This window comes from Protomyctophum parallelum (genome assembly GCF_964188405.1).
Source record: "Protomyctophum parallelum genome assembly, chromosome: 13".
Classification (NCBI taxonomy): Eukaryota; Metazoa; Chordata; class Actinopteri; order Myctophiformes; family Myctophidae; genus Protomyctophum; species Protomyctophum parallelum.
The window spans coordinates 23,833,967-23,854,837 of record NC_139708.1 but is presented as its reverse complement, the minus strand read 5'-3'; the positions used below and the strand labels follow the sequence as shown (position 1 = coordinate 23,854,837).

The window sequence follows — 20,871 nt, the reverse complement described above, 5'->3', positions numbered from 1 at the left end:
CTGGGATTTCACGCATGGATGCTATTAACGCCGCACATTCTCATATCCTGTATCCATCTATGGATTTCTCACATCAACTTAATTTGACTCAAATCCGGGATTGATAAAAAAAAAAAAAGGCTCCCTCCGCGGGCGGGCGCGGGTTCCAGCGGTTCCTGTAGGTGTCTGAGTGGGACATGGGACCCTGCCGTGCGAGATCCAGCACCGGCGGGCTACCGGAGGAGTAGTAGTGCTGAAAGGAAAGCTGCCCTCGGATTTGACTGGGGAGCGGTGGTGGTGGGGTCTGCTCTGCGCGCCACAACGATGGCTATCATCCGCGGCTTTATCCTCCTCCTCCTCAACGGAACTGCTTGTTTGGTAAGACAGGGGGGTCCGTCTGAGTCAGTGAGTCCTATATATATATATACACATGACAAAAAAGTCCACGTCGGTGCATTTGTTCCCTGCTGTGTTGTTGTGTGTTCAGTAAACACCATTCATTCTGCATGCATGATGTGTCTGGCTGTCATGTGTGACTTGGAGCGAAGCGCACCGTCCGTCCCACTCCGAACGCACAGCCGTTCCTCAGTGCCAGTCCACCACCACACTATTGCAATTCTTATACCTTAGCCTATACTCATGATATCCACCACAATATTGAAACACCTTTAGTGATGTGCTGCAGCCGAAAAAAAGGACTGAGAACTCATACTGCCGTGCAAAAGTAATTACATGCCAGACGGGTATACCTTTTATTAGTAGAGTATAGTCTATCCATTGCGCACTATATAGACGTTATTATTTTAGTTTGTAATGTATTTGTTTCTTCATTGATTTAATTAAATGCTATACGCACACCGTTTCGTTTATACAGTTTTGTGATGACATGAAAGACAGTGCTCCACGGTTGCTTGTTCGATGTGTGTGTGTGTGTGTGTGTGTGTGTGTGTGTGTGTGTGTGTGTGTGTGTGTGCATGGCATATTATGCTGGTTAGGCCTTTAATCGTTTTAAAAGGATCCAAGATCAAGTATAGCAGCCTCTATAGGCGCATAATGATGTACCATAACGCGATAGTGTGAATGGGCCCTTGTGCGAATACAATGCTATATATTTATAGGCTAAACATGCATCGTTTAGTTTATGGCTATATATAAACGCATGAGCCTTGAGAGAACTTTTAAACAGCCCATATGGATACCTTTAGGGTCAGGCATAGGCTAAGCAGCTATATGGTTTTGTTTAAAGGTATATTCACTGATTTCACTTAATTCAAATATCACTTATTTTGTTGTTTTGTTGTGATAATCCTCCCTACTATAGAGTGTGCTGGCCATATAAGGAGTTCCTCCCTGTCCCCAGTTAACCTCTGGGGGTCAAAAAACCTTAGGTTTCGTTTTTGGCTCTCTATCCTGATTGGATGAAAGGCTTAAGTCCCAGCCAAAAACGAAACCTAAGGGTTTTTGAGTGAAATCACTGAATATACCTTTAAATCTGGAGTCAAGTGATGTCTGTTTGGCGCGTCTCATTGTTTGTCCTCTTGATGACATTGTGGCTTTGTGTAGCCTTAGTCGTTGATATTCCAACCACCTAAACCACTTTATACCTGATAAAGGCCTTTCTAGTGATTTGATATGCTTTGCCTACAAATTGCGATGAGAAGATGATGAAAATCTCCTGATACTGATTAATTAAAGAGGGTGATATACACATGGGAATTCCAAACATAATATGTTAACCTGTGCCTTTGCTATATCTGGGGATATGGATCCCATATCTGACAGACTGACACACACACACACACACACACACACACACACACACACACACACACACACACACACACACACACACACACACACACACACACACACACACACACACACAGTACTGTGTACTGTATATTCACATAAATACAAGAAAGCATCATCTCCAAAACGCATGGGAAATAACTGAGGCATGTGATTGCAAGTGAAACAAAAAATATAATAAAAAAGACAAGACTGACAAGAAAAGAAAAAGCTGATAAGGAGAGCTAATATCCATGTCGGCTTTTGGGGCGTTTATATGAGCGCTGGTATTGTGGCCTATTCTAAATCAGAATGGCTGTATAGCCTATAATGAATGATAATTTAATTAATTGATGTTCGTTTTTTTCCCCCTTCAGACCGTATATCTATGAAAAACGTACATGACATCCCTCAGCGTGAGATCTTGGGCAATTCATTAGCTGCGTGACAATGATAAATTATGGGGAAATTAATGCATTATCCAGCTTTTTATTACAGGACTGAGAAGTGATTAATAAGCATAGGCCTCCCGTGAATTAAAAATGTGATTTGGATGACTTTCTATAGTGTAATAAGTTCATCATTCCCACAGTCTGCTGGGCTCAGGGGATGATTTTCATTTGGAAATACAACTTTATTAGACTAATATTAACACAAGGTGTCAGGGTGATTGTTGTTGTTGTCAAATGTTAATTAAAGCCTGTATATAAGTTAGGGTTATAATAAACTATATAAATCATGCCACTTACTGCTAGAGAAATTGTGTTTATTCTTTGCAATAGCTATAGTTATTTTTCATTTTTGACAGTCAGCAAGCTGCCTGATTTCTTTGTAATGAACTAAATGGCTCAATAACGCTGTTTCGTCATCAACTATATGGAGTGGATAACTTTGAGGACTCCACTTTTCTTAACCCATTGCATTCCAGCCTTATGGAAGACCTTGTGAAAGGTGCAGGGGGAAAAGTTTGATGCTATAGCACACAGCGAAATAACTAACTTTTAATGTATGCATTTGTAATAGAAATGTAACCGTTTGGTTATATTTCTCTACTCTCTGTGTTAAATGAAGATATATAGGTTCAGTACACAAAGACTGCAATTGCATACCGTACGGCCGTATACGCTATAAGACCAAGTGTAATGAAATTAATCAAGTGAGCCAAAGCCAGATTAAAGCAAGGAATCGAGGAATGGCCACTAGAAGATAAACTGACATTTATTAGAAGACATTTGAAGTAGATGCATAATACGAAGCGGAATAAACCAAAACTAGGGGAAAGAGAGCACGACAGACAGTAATATCCTTTTAACTTTGAGCGTGTAAAGATTGGCCCATGAGGGCTGGTTAAATGAACAATTCTTCTGCGTAGTGAGCAAGATTAAATTCTTGTTTTGATAGACTATTTCTTGGAGAGATATATTTTTGGCATTTGTAATTCTTTGTTTCATATGAATATCAATATCAATTTAGAGAGGAGCGGAGAGACATGCTTCATAAACATGGTTCAGATTTGAAGCCATGTCCTTGCACTCACTATAGGAGTGCACATAGTCAGTATAGGCTACACATAGTCAGTATAGACACCAGGCAGGCCCCACAACAAGAGACTATATTAACACAAAGCTTATATGCTTCTTAAGCACAACATAATGTAAAATCTAAACTCCTCTTCCTCACACACTTGATGCAACTACAAACTGACATTGCAGCATGATAATGTTTTATATAGGCCTATTTCTGATATGTAAAATGTAAAAAAAAGAAAAATCAAGTTACATGAACACTCAGGATTTAACAATTTTAAGAAAGACTTGTACTCCTGTAGTCTACGGTAACACTTTATATTAAGGTCGCCTTTATAATGCATTATAAGCTCATTTATAATGCATTATAATGTGCTTATAGGGCATTATATCACTCATTATAAATGTTTGTAATCATGTATAACAACTTATAATCACGTTTATAACATATAGTGCTGGTCATAATGCATTATTATGCTCAGTGGAACAGCACATTATAACTTAGGTGGTTATAAAGGCACATAGAGAAGTGCTGTAATGTCTGTGTCATAATGCATTATAACCAATGTGTATTAAATGGAATAATGTCTTATAAACATCAATACTATGATATAGCAGGTCTTCAGATTTGAGACCTTTAAATAAAGTGGCAACATTCTTTAATGGTTATTAGTAGTTGCATCATTTTATAATACCCTATAGCATGACACTGTGACCTTTAAGTAAAGTGACAAAACTTTGTATAATATGCTATAGTATATTATTGATGTTTATAAGACATTATTCCATTTAATAAACACATTGGTTATAATGCATTATGACATGTGCCTTTATAACCACCTAAGTTATAATATTTATAATGTGCTGTTCCACTGAGCATATAATAATGCATTGTGACCAGCACTTATAATATGTTATAAACTTGGTTATAATTTGTTATACATGATTATAAACATTTACTATAGAGTGTTATAATGCCTTATAAGCACATTATAATGCATTATAAATGCACTATAATGCATTATAAAGAGGACCTTAATATAAAGTGTTACCGTATAGGCAGTAGCTGGCTCATGTGAACGCTGAAGGTCTTTTTAATTAGAAGCGACAGACAGGCCTACAGGCAGCCAGCTGACCAGTGATATAACTTCATCAGTCAGGGATGTTAAAGGTGTGGTCAGGTGTTATTATCCCGGTAGACGTTGTGGGGCCTGCAGTTTAATAGATCAATAGATCAAGACAGACTGGAAGCAAAGGTCGGAGATATGTAGTCAACTATGTTGCACCAGACGTCCTCTCTGCTTGACTGACCGCTGATCAGAGGCAGAATCTATGGACTACTAAACTATGGCTGTGTCAGTTCATCCAAAGTCATGAATTCACATGGTCACAAACGTGGTACAGGTACAAGAGCTATACAGTATATACACCACCGCCATTACAAATAAAAGCATGTGTGTATGTAAACGTATCAAACTTGAAATAATGTCGGTAGAAACTAGAGCATTGAGTGCCTGCAAGTATAGCAATTGGACAAGGTAGTCCCTCTCAAACACAAACGCACAGTCACAATCTCTCTCTAGCTTCCTCTCTCTTGGGCGTGTGATGTCAAGAGCCAAAAAGCAATAATCATCCAAACTGATGACAATACTTGATTTGGGATTTGGGAGATTATAAAAGAGGATTATGGTAAAAAAAAAAAAGATTAAACAAATTACTTTTACTACTTTGGATTGAAAAGTTTATGGTTCTCACATATCGATTTCTAGATGCAACTGCGAGTGACATAATCACACTTTAGAGTGCAAATGTGCAAATGTGCAAATTATATGAAAAGGTTGGTCATTATAGGATAGACTACATTCCATACCCCGGAGGGACAATTGCTCTGCAATTGGCTAATTCTTTGTTAAGCAAACCAAGCGAGCCAATGGTGTAACTTCATCTTTCAGGCAGTCAGGTTAATTGGTGTTTATAGGCTGCACCAGCTGCTGCGGTCCAGCCAAAAAGCTAAACGGCACAAACACGGGTGATCAGGGCAGTGAACCCACAACTGGAACGGGACAATTATTGCTGCCAGTGCTGCTGGAATGGTTGTGGCAGTTTCACTGTTCATTATGCATGACTGTGCAAGCCTGTGTACCTGTTTTTCATGTAAATATAAATGTGTATTACTATTTATACAAAATGCCTGGGAGAGTAATAACTTATTAATTCATTAGTGTCCCGTATGTACATTTCAAAATACTGGAGGAAACCAAAGATAAAACAAATGGGGCACACACACAGTCACACACACACACACACACACACACACACACACACACACACACACACACACACACACACAGTACTGTATGTGTACACATGTAGACACTCACAATGGGCTTTATTTTATTATGGGTCTCTGGCTTTTAAATTTGCATTGTAACCTTCACGCAGCAAACACATGTATAGTGTGTGTGGCCTCAGGTTTCTCATACGTATAGGGCCTATACTCGCCACACAGTGAGCTCAGTGTAAAAGCACAAATCTCAGGTATATCGCATATAAATTACACGCACAGTATACTCAGTATAGAAGCATGTATCTGAGCTATTCATACATACTCACACAATCACAGCCAACTCATACTCACACAGAGGGAGATGATTATAGAAGCTTTAGTATAGAAACATGCATCTCAGCCATGCAGGTATAGCCTCTCTGTGGCCATGAGACACTCCTCTGCTTGATATTCCCACTGCTTGCTTACAGCAGGGAAACGCACGCACGAATGCACACACACGCGCGCGCACAGCACGCACGCACGCACGCACGCACGCACGCACGCACGCACGCACACACAGCACACAGACAATGGTGATGTGCTGTGCAATGTTACGCTATTCGCTATACATGATGTACAACATTATGATTTTTACATTATCCCTTTGCAGATGTTCTGAAGTTGCTTACTTGGCCCGTCTGTAATAATAATAATAATATGACAGAGTATCTCCTGTCATCATTCTTACAGTTTAGAGGGTTTTTATTTGGTCATGAATCAAGGAAGTGTTTTGCAGGTAATTGCATTTTAAATTTTATGATGATGATGATGATGATGATATTTGGTAATGGATAGGGGATCCTAATTAAGCCATATATAGCCTACAACACAGAAAGGCATTACAACAGGAAACATAAATCACCTACAGATAAGGGCAACAAATGGAATTTATATAGCATTATTATAGTTGGAGAGTCTGAGATTAAACACGGCCAAAAATGTTTCACAGTTAAGCCCTTATATATATTTTATAATGTGTGGTATATATTTCTCACCACACATTCTGACTTACTTTCAACCAGGCGACACGTCTTGAACAAATGAAACGTTGAAATTTGTAGTAGCAGCAGTATGTTACCTGCCCCATTTTCAAGGGTTACTAACCTTGTCCAGACAGATAAATCTAAGCTTTTTCTTTCTTCCTGGAAATAAAACGTCTGGGTTTCTGAGGCTAAATCTAAGCAAACTCCAGTATAAACAAAAACAAATGGTAGAAATGCTAGCATTTGATACTACTACACATTGCAGTCACAACAGGAGCCGGCTGAATACTGATGTCTTTGTGGCTTTCTGTTACTCTTTTCCCAAGGCCCCCCCCCACCACCACCACCCACCTCTCTCTCTCTCTGTATGTCTCTTTTTTTTGCCTTCATCCTCACAAAACATGACAGATTTCAAAGTATGTCTCACACACACGCATCCAAATAATATCTACCGGTATCACAACAGTATGTTACAGTGAGGCATTATACGGTAGAGTCTTCGTTCCTATATTCCTGCTATGATGCCATTTTAGTGCAAATGGTGTGTGTGTGTGTGTGTGTGTGTGTGTGTGTGTGTGTGTGTGTGTGTGTGCTCGCGCACTCGTTTTGTGTGTGGGGGGGGGGGGGGGTATCGATAACAACCATTTCATTCACTCCCCTTCCCTCCCACTCCCACTCTGCCTATTATCAGCAAACCATAGCTAAAAAACAAGGGCTTGAGCGACGGGAGAGGCAGCTTGTGTTATAATGGTCAGGCTCTGTGGCTCCCTTGCCTGCCTCATGTGGTATAAAGCGGCTAGAGTTATGCGCGGCCACGGCATCAATGACCCAAGAGGCGCGCGCCTTTTTCTCCCGACTGCCCGCAGACGAGCCTCAACCGCCAAGGTCCGTGGCAACCCCGGCTGCCTGGTTGACACGCAGCTGTAAGCAGCTATAGTGGAAGAGAGAGCGAGAGAGAGAGAGAGAGAGAGAGAGAGAGAGAGATGGAGAGAGTGCATGCTCCCTGACACTGTCAGCCCTCATAGTGAAGCACAGAGCAGCTGTCCTGAGACAACACACTGACTGCACACACAAACCAACAACACCACTTATACTGTGGCACTGCTCCGAGGAGAAGAGCCTTGACCGATACAATGGCACCTGCACATGTACTGTGTATACATGTACTGTCTGTGAGCCATGGTCTGTCTGCTGCTTTGGAAAGCATCAATGTAGAGGTGTACACGACTAGTGTACAGTGTTAAAGAAGAGGGACTCATAGTTTGTGGTGGAATGAGTATTGTATACTGTAGGTTTTCGTTTTGATAAAGACGTTCCCGCACTTTGAAAACACAGCATATATAGGACCACAGTTATGGATTGTGCTAATATTACTGTCACATCTTTTGCCTTTCATAGATACCACGGTAGCTTCCTTTCACAGATAGCCATATGGAGATCCCTGATGTCATTAGTATATACCCATACGGTATACTGTGTATATTGGCAGTAGGCATGTAACGATTCACTCAACTCACGATACGATTCGTAGCACGATATGAGGTTCACGATATTAAAAAGTATTTTAAAGAAAAATTACCGTTTTTTTATTTTTTATAATTTATCTTCCCCCCCTGAGATTTTTTATTCAACTACATTGCAAAAGAAGTAGAATTACTTTTGACAGTACAGAAACATAATTGCCTTCCTTGATGAGCATCAACGACCATCATCACCTGGGCACAGTCACAGACACACACAACTCCCCTCTACAGTGCTCTACTACTGAAAGTGACTCTCATTTCTCTCCAAATCACTTGAATATGATGGAATAATGACTAAAGCTCACATTTCACATCACACACTAGCCCCGCTAAAAATATATATATTTCAATGAATAGATTCATATAGTCGGGATTAATATCGATATATATCGATATACGATATATCGTTACATGCCTAATTGGCAGGGTATATATATAGGTCAGATGGTCTGGATATACATATATGCCCATACAGTGTCTGGACATGTTGGTTGGATCAGCATTTCTGGACAACCGCATATCCAAACAACTCAACCCAAGTTGGAAGTGGGTCGGTCCCATATATGCACGGACGGGACCATATATACTATATAGCATAGAGGTCGGGTCTGTGGATTTACATAATTATGTAGTATGCCTGTATACTGTATGGGCGCATATTGGGTTTGTTTATGGTTATGTCTGAGTCAGAGTGACGTCTCCATTAAGCCAATTTTGATATAGGAATGGACCCTTACATGTTAATGGCTTAAATCCTCATCCTTGTTTATGTCAAGTTTTTTTCTCACCCAAAAAAAGTACTTAAAGTTTTATAGTATCTCAGGACCTATTCATTATGCCAATATGCCACACCTATAAAAGGGATATTTCACTTTAAAAAACTCATACCCGTCCTTGTTTCTGGTGACTGATATTGTCCTTCTAATATGTAAGGTGTCTGTATTACTTTTTTCATTTATTTGTAATATATAGTCTTGGAAAATGAGAAGAATAAGGATCCATAAAATAAATCCAAAACAATGCCTAAACAATGCTGATGCACCCCCCAGCCATGTCTATGGATGGAGTTTGTTAAGACTTTAGAGAACCTATAAACCCATAAATCGTTTGCCAGCCAAGTCTAAGGACTTTAACGTTTGTTTAGGGCAGTGGTCCCAAACTTTTTCATATCAGGACCCCCAAATTCACACTAATTAGCCCGCGGACCCCCATTTGAAGAGATATGCCATGCAGGGACCCCCATAAGATACGATTTTTACGGCACTAGCAGTGATTCTCAACCCGTTTAATTTCAAGGACCCCCAGTTTGACATGCATTAGTCTACGGACCCCCATTTAATGGCATTTCTATCTCTGAGACCCCAATTTATATTGGAAAATCAATGTTAATTTAACTCAGACCCATAAGGGTCCATTTGGTTGCAAACTATCATTTAGCTGGGGGACCCCCTGGAACTCCCTCAAGGACCCCTGGGGGTCCCCAGACCCCACTTTGAGAAACACTGGTTTAGGCACAGAAGTGACAGACTGGCCACATGAAGTCCCAGATCCACATCAGGTTCCATTCTGAAATCCACATGAGTATCATCATCATCATCATTATTATTACTTGCGCAAGCAGAGTGTGCAAGTAATGTTATCAGTCAGGTGCTAGCCTACGATGCGTATGTCCCTTAGCAGCATAATGATATGACGTCATATGCTGGCACGGTACATACCATAGACTGTACGGAAGCAGACCGTGCATGTTTTCCGTCATGCTACGAAGCGTATGTCCCATGACGTCATGAAGATATGTACCAGTGCCAGGGTATAATTGGTTTACGATGGTGGCGTAATGATGATATGTTTCAGTGTCGGGTGGATTAAAGGGACATACGCATCAAACCACCCGAGTAACCACATAATACCACTAATCAACTCAGAAATTACACATATATATATACATAGACATATGAGCATATGACGTGATGAAGATATGTACCATTGCCAGGGTGTAATTGGTTATCGATGGTGACGTAACGATGATGTTTCAGTGTCGGGTGGACTAAAGGCAATGCCCCTATGTATACATGTATGTAATCCGACACCACTGCCATTTTTTACCATATTTCAAAATACCACTTTTATTCCTCCAAAAGCAAGGTACATAGCAAATAGCTAAACCTAATAATTCAATATTGCAAACGTTCTTTCACAGAGGGGATGGGATTTGAAAGTTTGTAGCGGTCTACAGTATACTTGCACGCTCTGCTTGCGCACTAGTAGGCCACTCGACAGAGTGCAGTTCTAGTTATTATTATTACTACCCTTATTATTATTATTATTGAGGGGCTAGCCACCGAACAGTGAACAGGACAGCTGTCCTGATACAGCAGGACTCCCTGGTTTCCAGTGGTGGAAAAGTAGCAATACTGCAACATAGAAATACTCTGTTGTAACAAAAGTATTAGTATCAAAATGTAATTAAAGTACCTAAAGTAGAAAGTACTCACAACGCATTGTGCTTGTAGCTATTTTCAAATGGTCGAAATGTATATAGGCCTGAAGTGGGTAATGCATTTGTTGTAATAATAATCAATCTACAAAGTAACTAGTAACTAAAGTTTTCAAATAAATGTAGTGAAGTAAAAGTACAAGTACAATATTTGGATCCGAAACGTAGCGGAGTAGAAGTAAAAAGTATTGGGAATTGGAAATACTCATCATAGTACATTGTACAACATAGTACAGTACTTAAGTAAATGTACTTAGTTACTTTACATCACTGGTTTCATGCTGATCTCATCACAGGAACTATTGGTTTCCTCATCAGAATGAGACAGGGCTGGGTGCTCGGGTCACACATTGCAATTTGTATTCTCGCTTCTCAGTTATCTGTACACAGACTGTTCTGCTTGGATGAGCACCTATGTGTGGGGTGTGCCAGTGTACTGTGTATGTTTTCCCCCATAATCGGGGGGAAATACAGTGATTTTCAGAGTTGTCTCCGACGTACACAGATTCTCTTTAGCGGTTTCTAACAAGGGGAATGTCTTGCCACTGGAGGGTTCAATTAGCATGAGTTTTAAAGAGATGGTTTCCAAGTAAAACAAAACAAAAATGGCAGCATGCAGGTAACGGGAACATTAAAATGTCAGATTGTTTCAGAGTTGCTCAGAATTACGTGTAGCAGAGGTGGACCTATATAGGACAACCTCAAGTATTGTTGTCAGCGCCTGGTTCTTACTGATGTGAGCTTTTTTTGGGGGGGCGCTATTCGGAAATTAATCAGAAGGCTGAAAGCACTAATAAATCCTAAAGTAATTAGATCCATTTACTGTATGTGAGAACACTTGAGTGTTTTATTTTCACTACCTCTGCCTCCATGAGATGGTACCAGAGCAGCTCCGCTTGGGCTTTTCAGACAGTGAGCACTGCTTTAATCAGCCCCGTCCGTCCCGTCAGCCCCTGTGTGCTCTGCGCTCCCAGGAGGAACTCTCTCTCTCTCACTGCGTGTCCCCCCCATAATGCCCCATTGACGACGTCCCCTACACTGGTGGTGCTCCCGTCTCCATGTCGATATCTTATAATGTAAAAAGTGTGATAGCCAATTCAGAGCCGGGCGTCTCCCTCCGCATACACAATGAACCTGCTACGCCCCGTGTAGCTCACATAACATGGGGCCACGCGACTAAACCTGTCTCAAATTTGTCAGGGGGATAATGGGGGAGGGGGGGGGGGGGTCGGCGGAGAAAAATAGAAAAGACAAAAAGAGCTCCTCAGTGCGGTGAGTTCGTCCACCTATCACGGAGCTAAGCTCCAGTGACCTCCCTGGAGCCAGCATAAATTATTCATTCAGAGTCAAACGGCTTGTTTCTTGTGAAATTACCTTTCCCCCCCTCCCCCCTCCCCCCCTTCATACTAGCCAGTAGAATAATTAGTAATAAGGGCACAGCCGTTCTTAGACTTTAATCATGTAACAGAGAAGTCTCCTGCAGAGAGCCTATTAGATGTGGAGATGGAGCACAAAAGCATTGATGAACGCTTAGGAAAACTGAGCTATGCCCGAGCCTTTAATTAAAAATGTATGTCATATTAGAGATGAAGATTTCAACTCAACAAGCCAGAGGAAAATGGGAGCGCTTATTGAACCTGTCAGCTCCTAAGGACAATCACGTGCTTTCTCATTGTCTGCATTTCCAAAGTGCCAACTATTAAGAATTGAAATTAGAATAATGTAAACTCTGGCAAGAGCCCTGTGAAAGTTGCGCTCTGATCTCTGTGCTGAATTATGGCAATAGCATAAAACTGTCTCCAGGAGAAAGTATAGTCTTGCATAATTATAGCCAGATGATCGGATATCTCTATCTCCCCTTACTAATCGGCTACGTGCATACATTTAAATTCATTGCATGGGCTTGTTTTGTTTTTTATCTCTAGATAATTAAAACATCACCAGGTGTATCATCAGTAGGCGGCAGGGTTATTATAGGCCTAGTACGAAATAACAGAAACTTGAATTGGAATTTTTTTTAACACTAAAATGAATAAAAACTAAACTAAAACAAAGAATAAACTAAACTAGAAAACCGACAAATCAAAGCTAAACTACATTTGAAAATAAAAAGTAAAACTAAAAAACGTAAAAAGAAATCTAAAAAAGTCTGGCTATGTGAGACCAACATGGATTATCGACTTCCTTTTATAGCTTGTTGTACGATAGTGTCACGCGGCGGGCATAATTACCAATTCTCGCCAATTTTCACCTATAATGACGTGCCCAAAGTGGCTGGTAGTGATTAAACGTACATTTCAGTTTCACAGGCTCATAATTGCCTTAATTGTAACTAACTGGCAGGATTGTGAATATCAACCTCCACCCCACAACTCTCCCATGCACCATGACTTCCCTGCTGGGAGAGAGGCTGAAGGCTTGCGCTGAATGACTGTAGTGACAGAGCCCACAGCCACCTTCTCTTCTCTCCAGTCTCCAACCATCTCACTGACTCACTGACTGTAGCATACATGACAGATGACAAAATCACAGGCATCAATATAATAGTACATGATTGCCTGTCGCCCACGGTTTGCCTACTCAGGGTGTGATTTTGACTTTTTTTTAATATTATTATTTAATATATTAATATCAAAATCAATACTACACTTATAACATGCAATGATGAACAATGAATGAACATCGTCTGCCCCGGACTGTACTTATTTTGTATTGGCTAAAATGACTTCTTAAGAAAGTACTGCCGCAGCAGACAACCCGCAGCACTCCAGGTTAGAATAAAGTCCTTACGGTGCAAGGCTCAAATAAATACGTTGAAATAAAGAAAATGCCAGCACTCAATATATGTCCTTTTATATGAATTTATTTACCACTGACGTTGATAACGAACGCGTTTCGGCCTGTGTGGCCTTCGTCAGCGTTATGACAAGATAACAGGAAGTGAGGTCTTTATATTATGTGAGATACAATCAACAATAATTAACGACAGGTGTCACCTGTTCATCTTACAGTATCAAAGACTAATTATGGTACCAAGACAGGATAAACAATCATGTGAGTATAAGTAGGTATAGTAAAATATGAACACTGAAGCTGTATGAAGCTATCATACTAAATATGGGGCCTTTTCTTTATTTCAGCGTAAAATTACTTCTTGAAAATTGTAATGGTGAGTGTAGAAGAAATATCAGTGAGTGAGTTGCACCACTCAGTTCACACAGGTGTGATTATTTTATTTGCATTGAAATCCCCATCCAGGTCGCTTCATATAAGAACTGTGTTTGAAAAATAAACCGATCATCCTGGTTTCTGGAGAAAATTGAATTATTGTGGCCGCAAAAGCCTTGAAACTACAAGGGTATGAAAGCAATGTCGCTGCTAATATACGTCACGCCCCAGCTGTCAACACATTGCGTTCCCGAGATTCCTCGTTGACATAAGCTCAGCTGGAAGTGACTCGACTCGTAGTAACCACAAAACATTAAATATCAATAAAAATAACTAAAAATAACTTACTTAGCATCAGTTTCTGTTGTGCGACGGGCAGCTGCAGCCACCCCGCCAACCCGGAAATGTAGTCTCTGGGTTGTTTGACTCGTTTCTAGCGCTTATTGTGTTACTCTTTGGGTATATTTGTACATTTCCACCTTCAGTCGATGCTTCATATCCATGATCGGTTTATTTTTCAAACACAGTTCTTATATAAAGAGATCTAAAACCCCCCTATGGGGATTTCAATGCAAATAAACTGACAGTGACGTCAGGACTTCGGTGCTCTATGAAAATGAGTGGAAGGTACTTCTGTAGCCTACTGTAGATCGGTCCAGCAGTTTACAAGATTATCTCTGGACACACTGACTGACAAACACACACACACAGACCCTCTTATAGATGGCTAGACTCTGCTGAAGTGAAATATTATACTTTTATGGCAGTGTAACTGAAGAAGCGAACAATGGAGCTATTCTATTCTATTTTGACTCTGCTTACCAGGCACAAGTGAAGACTGGAACAGGTCTGACAATTAAATGTGACATTTCATATACCGCTTTATTTGCACTTGGAACATTCTGCTCTTTGTTACCCCTCAGAGTCTCTACAATTAGAGCTGCAACACTGCAGAGCTTCCCCACACTGCAGTCAAAAGTAACCACAAGCTATTGCCGCTTGTGGTTATATACAGCATGGTGTATGCGGTTACTCTATTTTAAAATTCAATTAACTATACCTTTATTAGTCCAATCAGTTTCAGCTTCAGCCAGCTGATGGCTGCTCAGAGGATGCAGGGGTTGATGCAGTTTGGGGGGGTTAAGTGTCTCGTTCAGGTACAGTCCGACACTGGGAGGGCTGGGAGGTGAGCCGGTGAGCCATGATTGAACGCCCAATTGATACATAAGCAAAGATGCAGTTACAGTAGGTGCAGTCGTTCAGTTTATAACATCAATGAGCGAGGGATGTAATTTGACCGCAAGCACGCACGCACGCACAAAAAAAACCCAAAATAGCCTCAAAACTGAATTTGAAAGGGAGACAGAAGAGTGATCAACCCAAAACATGATAATTGTTTTTTATAATGATTTGCTGTATCATTTGCAAATGATGGTGCATGATCATTTATTTGTTTACAAAAATATTAAGGTGCCATGTGCGTGCGTGCACAGCCCCCACTCACACAACGCCTTCAGCAGTTGCAGCCCCATGGTTACAGATGTGCTTTTTCCGAGACATATTTAAACCCATTCTACCATTTCACATTTTCACAATGACAGTGAACACTGAATCGGACACCTAGACTAGAGGGACCACACACTTAAATCCTCCGTTCAACAATAGCACAATACTCACTTCATCATTCTACCCTTTTAGCCCTGGGCATCTCAACCTTCCAAATAATGTCACTATATAAAGGGTGGGGTGGGGGAGTCTGTATAGCTACAGTATAACATAGTGCCATGTAATGTGTTTAATTCATTTACATAACCTCATTGTTAGCCTTGGCACCACAACGAGACGGACTATGGTTAACCGTTGGCTGCCCCTGCAATGTCAAACAGCGGTGGCAGTTTCAGAGAGATTCAGGATGACGTCTGTGCTACCTGACTCTTAAGTGCTACCTGGGGAAGCAGGTAGAGTGCTGTCCTTTGCTTCCCAGAAGCCAGCAGCTTACTGGAGGAGAGTAGTCAAACACAAGCCACTCTTTTGCAAACATCCGTGCTGTATTTGTGATGAAAGTCATCCTGCCTGCCGCAAACTCCCCCCACCAGGGAAAGAAAGAAAGAAAGAATTGAAAGAATCGTCTGAAGAGATTCAAATCAATATGTCTACAGCTCTCCCAATATTATTTCTTCCATTATTAATGAACGAGTGATTCTCTGGGGAGTTATCATCACCGCCATCTGACTCAAAGAGGAAGGAGTCCTTGTCGATGGCTGTTGATGGGTTTTTTTTTTGTCTGTCGTGAGGATCAGAGCAGCAATAGACAGGTAACTGAAGGAGAAGACGTCTAGCCTCTGATGGACCCAGGGGGATGAAGCCAGATTAGGGGCAGGGGGGGAGCCCTCTCATCTGAGTCCAATACCGTAACCAGACCACAACCACAGCAGCAGTGCATGGGAAATCCTCGAAAGGCGGCGTTGAAATGCGATCCACGTTGTTATGAAAGGAAATACACGTTTTTAGAGAGATAGACAGGAAATCAATAGTGCTGACTGACTGCGGCGCAAGTGAGCAAATCTGACTGGTCTCTCTTGAAAAGACCTGCCTAAAATGGAATAAGAATGAGTAAGACTTAATAATCCTGACTAAGCTTGTATAAGGAAGCCCATGGCAGTAAAGACAGTGGATGGATCAGAGCACAGACAAAGAAGAATGCATTATGTATGATAGTAAAAAACCTCCTGGGCTCGGCGGAGGGCATAGATCCTCTCTCCATCTCACTTTCATGCATGAATACACACGCACGCACACACACAGACACACAGACACACACAGTCACACACACACACACCCTCACACGCACACACACACACACACACACACACACACACACACACACACACACACACACACACACACACACACACACACACACACACACACACACACACACACACACACACACACACACACACACACACACACACACACACACACACACACACACTTTATTCTCTAGTCTACACTGACACGTATTCGGCACATGCACACAAAAATAAAAAAATCACTCACTCATTTGCCCGCTGACTGATGCTCTCACCTTTGTAACTTTCCACATTCATCATGAGATCATGACACCCATATACACTGAACAGACAGCAAGAACACAAAGCAAAGATGAGCACGTCCTCTCCATGGCTGGATCCAATAGGAACAGGGTGGCACTGGAAGCTTCTGCAGCATGGCTGACACTATAGCAGACACTACCTGTTACTAGATAATTACCATCAAAGAATTAGCCATTACTTTGCTCTCCCGCTCGCACTTCCTCAAAGCCACCGGCGAGCTGAGCCCTACTATCTTTTCTCTTCACGGTCCTCCTCATCAGTTGATGTTCACATCTATAGCAGCTCTGTGCCGACACAGATTTAATTAATTAAAACGTTAATTGGACATCACTGTTTATATTTCTGCCCCCCATTCCACTTTCCTATGCCTCCAGCTAACAGCACAATAGCAATAGCATGGTACTTACACTGCTCACACTGAAGGGTTTTAAGCGGAAGAGATAAAGAAAACCCATGTTTTAACCAAAATTCATGTTTTGGGCAATCCATTCTTCCTTTCGTATTAGTAGATTTGTCGTTAATTTAGATAGCATAGTAGAGAGAAACTGACGGCAGCGAGAAGGTGAAGAACACGAATGCCCTGGGGAGGCCTTTCTGGATTATTTTTAGGACATATTTTCAGGAAGCTTTCCCTTTTTACCCTTTCAACCCTTTGCATCCCTATTTTGGTCATGTCAACAATTGGTAGGCGTTTTGAAACATTTCGATTTTTTTTTAAATTAGGGCTAAATCCTCCCATACACTACAAGATTTTGGAAGGATGTTTAAAAGACAAAAATGTGTGAGTGTGTGTCATAATGTAATAGTCTTTTAAAAATCTTTCAAAACTCTTGTCAAAATCTTGTAGTGTATGTCATGTGATGATTTGAAGTACTTCAAATGCTTTCGGAAACGGCTCCATTGACAAAGAATCAGAAGTTGTTAGACAATGTGGAAAAATAAACATGAAAGTGCTTATATAACTGCCATTTATTCTGGGGCGGATAAATCAATCTCCTCTTCATTGTCTATGAAACAAGTGTGACATCAGGGCATTGTTTTCTATAGCTTCAGAATCTAATTGCTCACAAAACAGATACTGATTTAACTGTACATGGCCACTGGTGAAAAACATTATGCAACCTCTCTTTCTTTTGGTGTGGATTTTCTGTCACAAGCCACATTGTCATCACTCAGGCTGGTCAAGTATAGCTTGGGAAATTGCATAGTATTTCTATTTAGTATTTTCTCCGTCTCGCCAGAGTAAACAAAAAAACATAATACATGCATGCACGCACGCGCACACACACACACACACACACACACACACACACACACACACACACACACACACACACACCTCTCTTTCTTTTGGTGTGGATTTTCTGTCACAAGCCACATTGTCATCACTCAGGCTGGTCAAGTATAGCTTGGGAAATTGCATAGTATTTCTATTTAGTATTTTCTCCGTCTCGCCAGAGTAAACAAAAAAACATAATACATGCATGCACGCACGCGCACGCACGCACGCACGCACACACACACACACACACACACACACACACACACACACACACACACACACACACACACACACACACACACACACACACACACACACACACACACACACACACACACACACACACACACACACACACACACACACACACACGCGCACACACATTCACACCGTGTCATGACCACTGGAGGTATGAAAGGTAAATTAAGTATCGATTAAGCCTATGATTCATTTTCAGTACACGTTCCTTTCTCCCTTGGTAATAGCTGTCTACTTTTGTTCTCTACTTCCCTGCTACCTCTTTCCTCTCTTCACCTTTTCTAATCTGCATCTCTCTCTCTCTCTCTAGCTGGCCCTGGGTCAAGAAGATGAGGCTTCGAGCCCCAAGAGCTCTTCAGACGACGCGTCCGAGACGGTGGGCCTTCTGGGCGGCGGGCAGGCCCCGCTCTCCCCCCTGAGCCGCTGGATGCTCCACAGCAAGAGCCGAGCGGCCAACTCCACCTCGCTGGAGCTCCCCTACCGCTCCCCGCACCCCTTCTCCAAGCAGGAGTTCTCCAAGCAGGAGTTCTGGGAGATGCTGGGCAGCGACCTGCTGAAGCCCGACGCCGCCTCCTCCAGCTCCCGGGTGAAGCGCCGGCCCATCGTCAAGACCGGCAAGTTCAAGAAGATGTTCGGCTGGGGGGACTTCTACTCCAACATCAAGACGGTGCGCCTCAACCTGCTCATCACGGGCAAGATCGTGGACCACGGCAACGGCACGTTCAGCGTGTACTTCCGCCACAACTCCACGGGCCAGGGCAACATCTCCGTCAGCCTGGTGCCGCCGGTCAAAGCGGTGGAATTCGACCTGGAGCGCCAGAGCGTGGTCTACCCCAAGGACTCCAAGATCTTCAACTGCCGCGTGGACTACGAGAAGGTGGACCGCAGCAAGCGCACGTCCCTCTGCAACTACGACCCGTCCAAGACCTGCTTCCAGGAGCAGACGCAGAGCCACGTGTCCTGGATCTGCTCCAAGCCCTTCAAGGTCATCTGCATTTACATCTCCTTCTATAGCACGGACTACCGCCTGGTCCAGAAGGTCTGCCCGGACTACAACTACCACAACGAGATGCCCTACCTGCCCTCGGGCTAGAGGAACAACGCACGGGAGGGACGGGAGGAGGGGAGAGATTTGAAGAGGAGTGTGATGAGGAAAACCCCAGGGCTGTTGTGGGAACGACACCTTATAAACCCTCTCTATAACCCGACTACTGTAACATGTGAAAAAGAAATACAACAACATATATGCAAAACAAAAAAAAGTATGGTATGCAGAAATGAGGCATTATAGGGATGCTTTACCGCAGCATTCACTACTGGCTTGGTGGTGTAAAAACCACATGACACCGCCGACACACGTTGTTACCTCGACACAAGTTCCAAAATGTCACCGTTCTCACCAGCTACTCTGCTCCCTCGCCAATTCATCTCTGAAGTTCTCCGTCCGATCACACTGATCACTTGTCATCTTACACAAAGTCACAAGGCAGTATTTGTTCCGGGAACATCATGCATTAACATGCTGTAATCCAAAATCATTGGAGGATTGTATAGATATTCAGAATTTAATAATAACTTATATACATGTATGTTTACTAACATCTATGATTAAACATAGATGTACGGTACGGATGTCCATCTATTGCTGTAGAAGACGTCCCATCCATGAAGTAATATATTGTAATGTACATTTAACCACATCATACATTTTGTGATCACACAAAGATCTGCTGAATGTAAAAGTGTAACCAGATGATCTATATCAGGTAACACTAAAAAGGGTGTATTTTGTATGTGCTCTGCAGTGCAGACCATCCGAGAACAATGTTGATTGTCTCTTCATCTCACACGTAGTCCCAATCGTCATCATCATCGTCTATGGAAGCTTCCCATCCGAGATGTGCTCAACTGCTCTGTTTACTCATCTAAGTTCTAATTTCACTATACCCTTGAGTAAAGGCTATACCACAATGCAAGAGAGAGGGAGAAGGAAAGAGAGAGAGAGAGAGAGAGAGAGAGAGAGAGAGAGAGAGAGAGAGAGAGAGAGAGAGAAAGAATTTGCAAGAAAAAGCAATTGCTTGACGAAGATTTGGGCCAGGGCTTAAGACAAGTTCAGTGCGAGGGAAATAACTAGATTCTGCATAGAGATAGACTCACCCGCTACACATCTTTGAGAGGGGGAGAGGGTGCAGGGAGCGAGAGATTCAGTGAGCTCGTTTAATTAAAGTGGAGGGTACAGAAGGAGACGTTGAGTGTGCAGCTCCTTCTATTGTCCCCTCTGTATGAAAAAGATTACATTTTGTTGCCGTCAGGATTCCTGATTTCACGCCTTGATAACTTTGACTGTGTGTGCGAGGGAGATTGCGCTCTCTCTCTCTCCCGACAAATACCGTGTTCACTAAAGGCTGCCGATTATCTTGAA

The 20,871-nt window shown here is 42.0% G+C and overlaps 1 protein-coding gene across 1 annotated transcript; it reads left to right on the top strand.

Moving 5' to 3' along the window:
- Positions 1-238: 238 nt before the first annotated feature.
- On the top strand, positions 239-19,542 carry LOC310869446 (neurexophilin-1; the record flags this gene model as incomplete). Its single annotated transcript, XM_083780196.1, has 2 exons — positions 239-357; positions 18,760-19,542. Exons 1-2 carry the CDS (start codon positions 304-306, stop codon positions 19,540-19,542), a joined length of 837 nt encoding a protein of 278 aa, XP_083636322.1. The 5' UTR covers positions 239-303.
- Between the last annotated feature and the right edge of the window lie 1,329 nt (positions 19,543-20,871).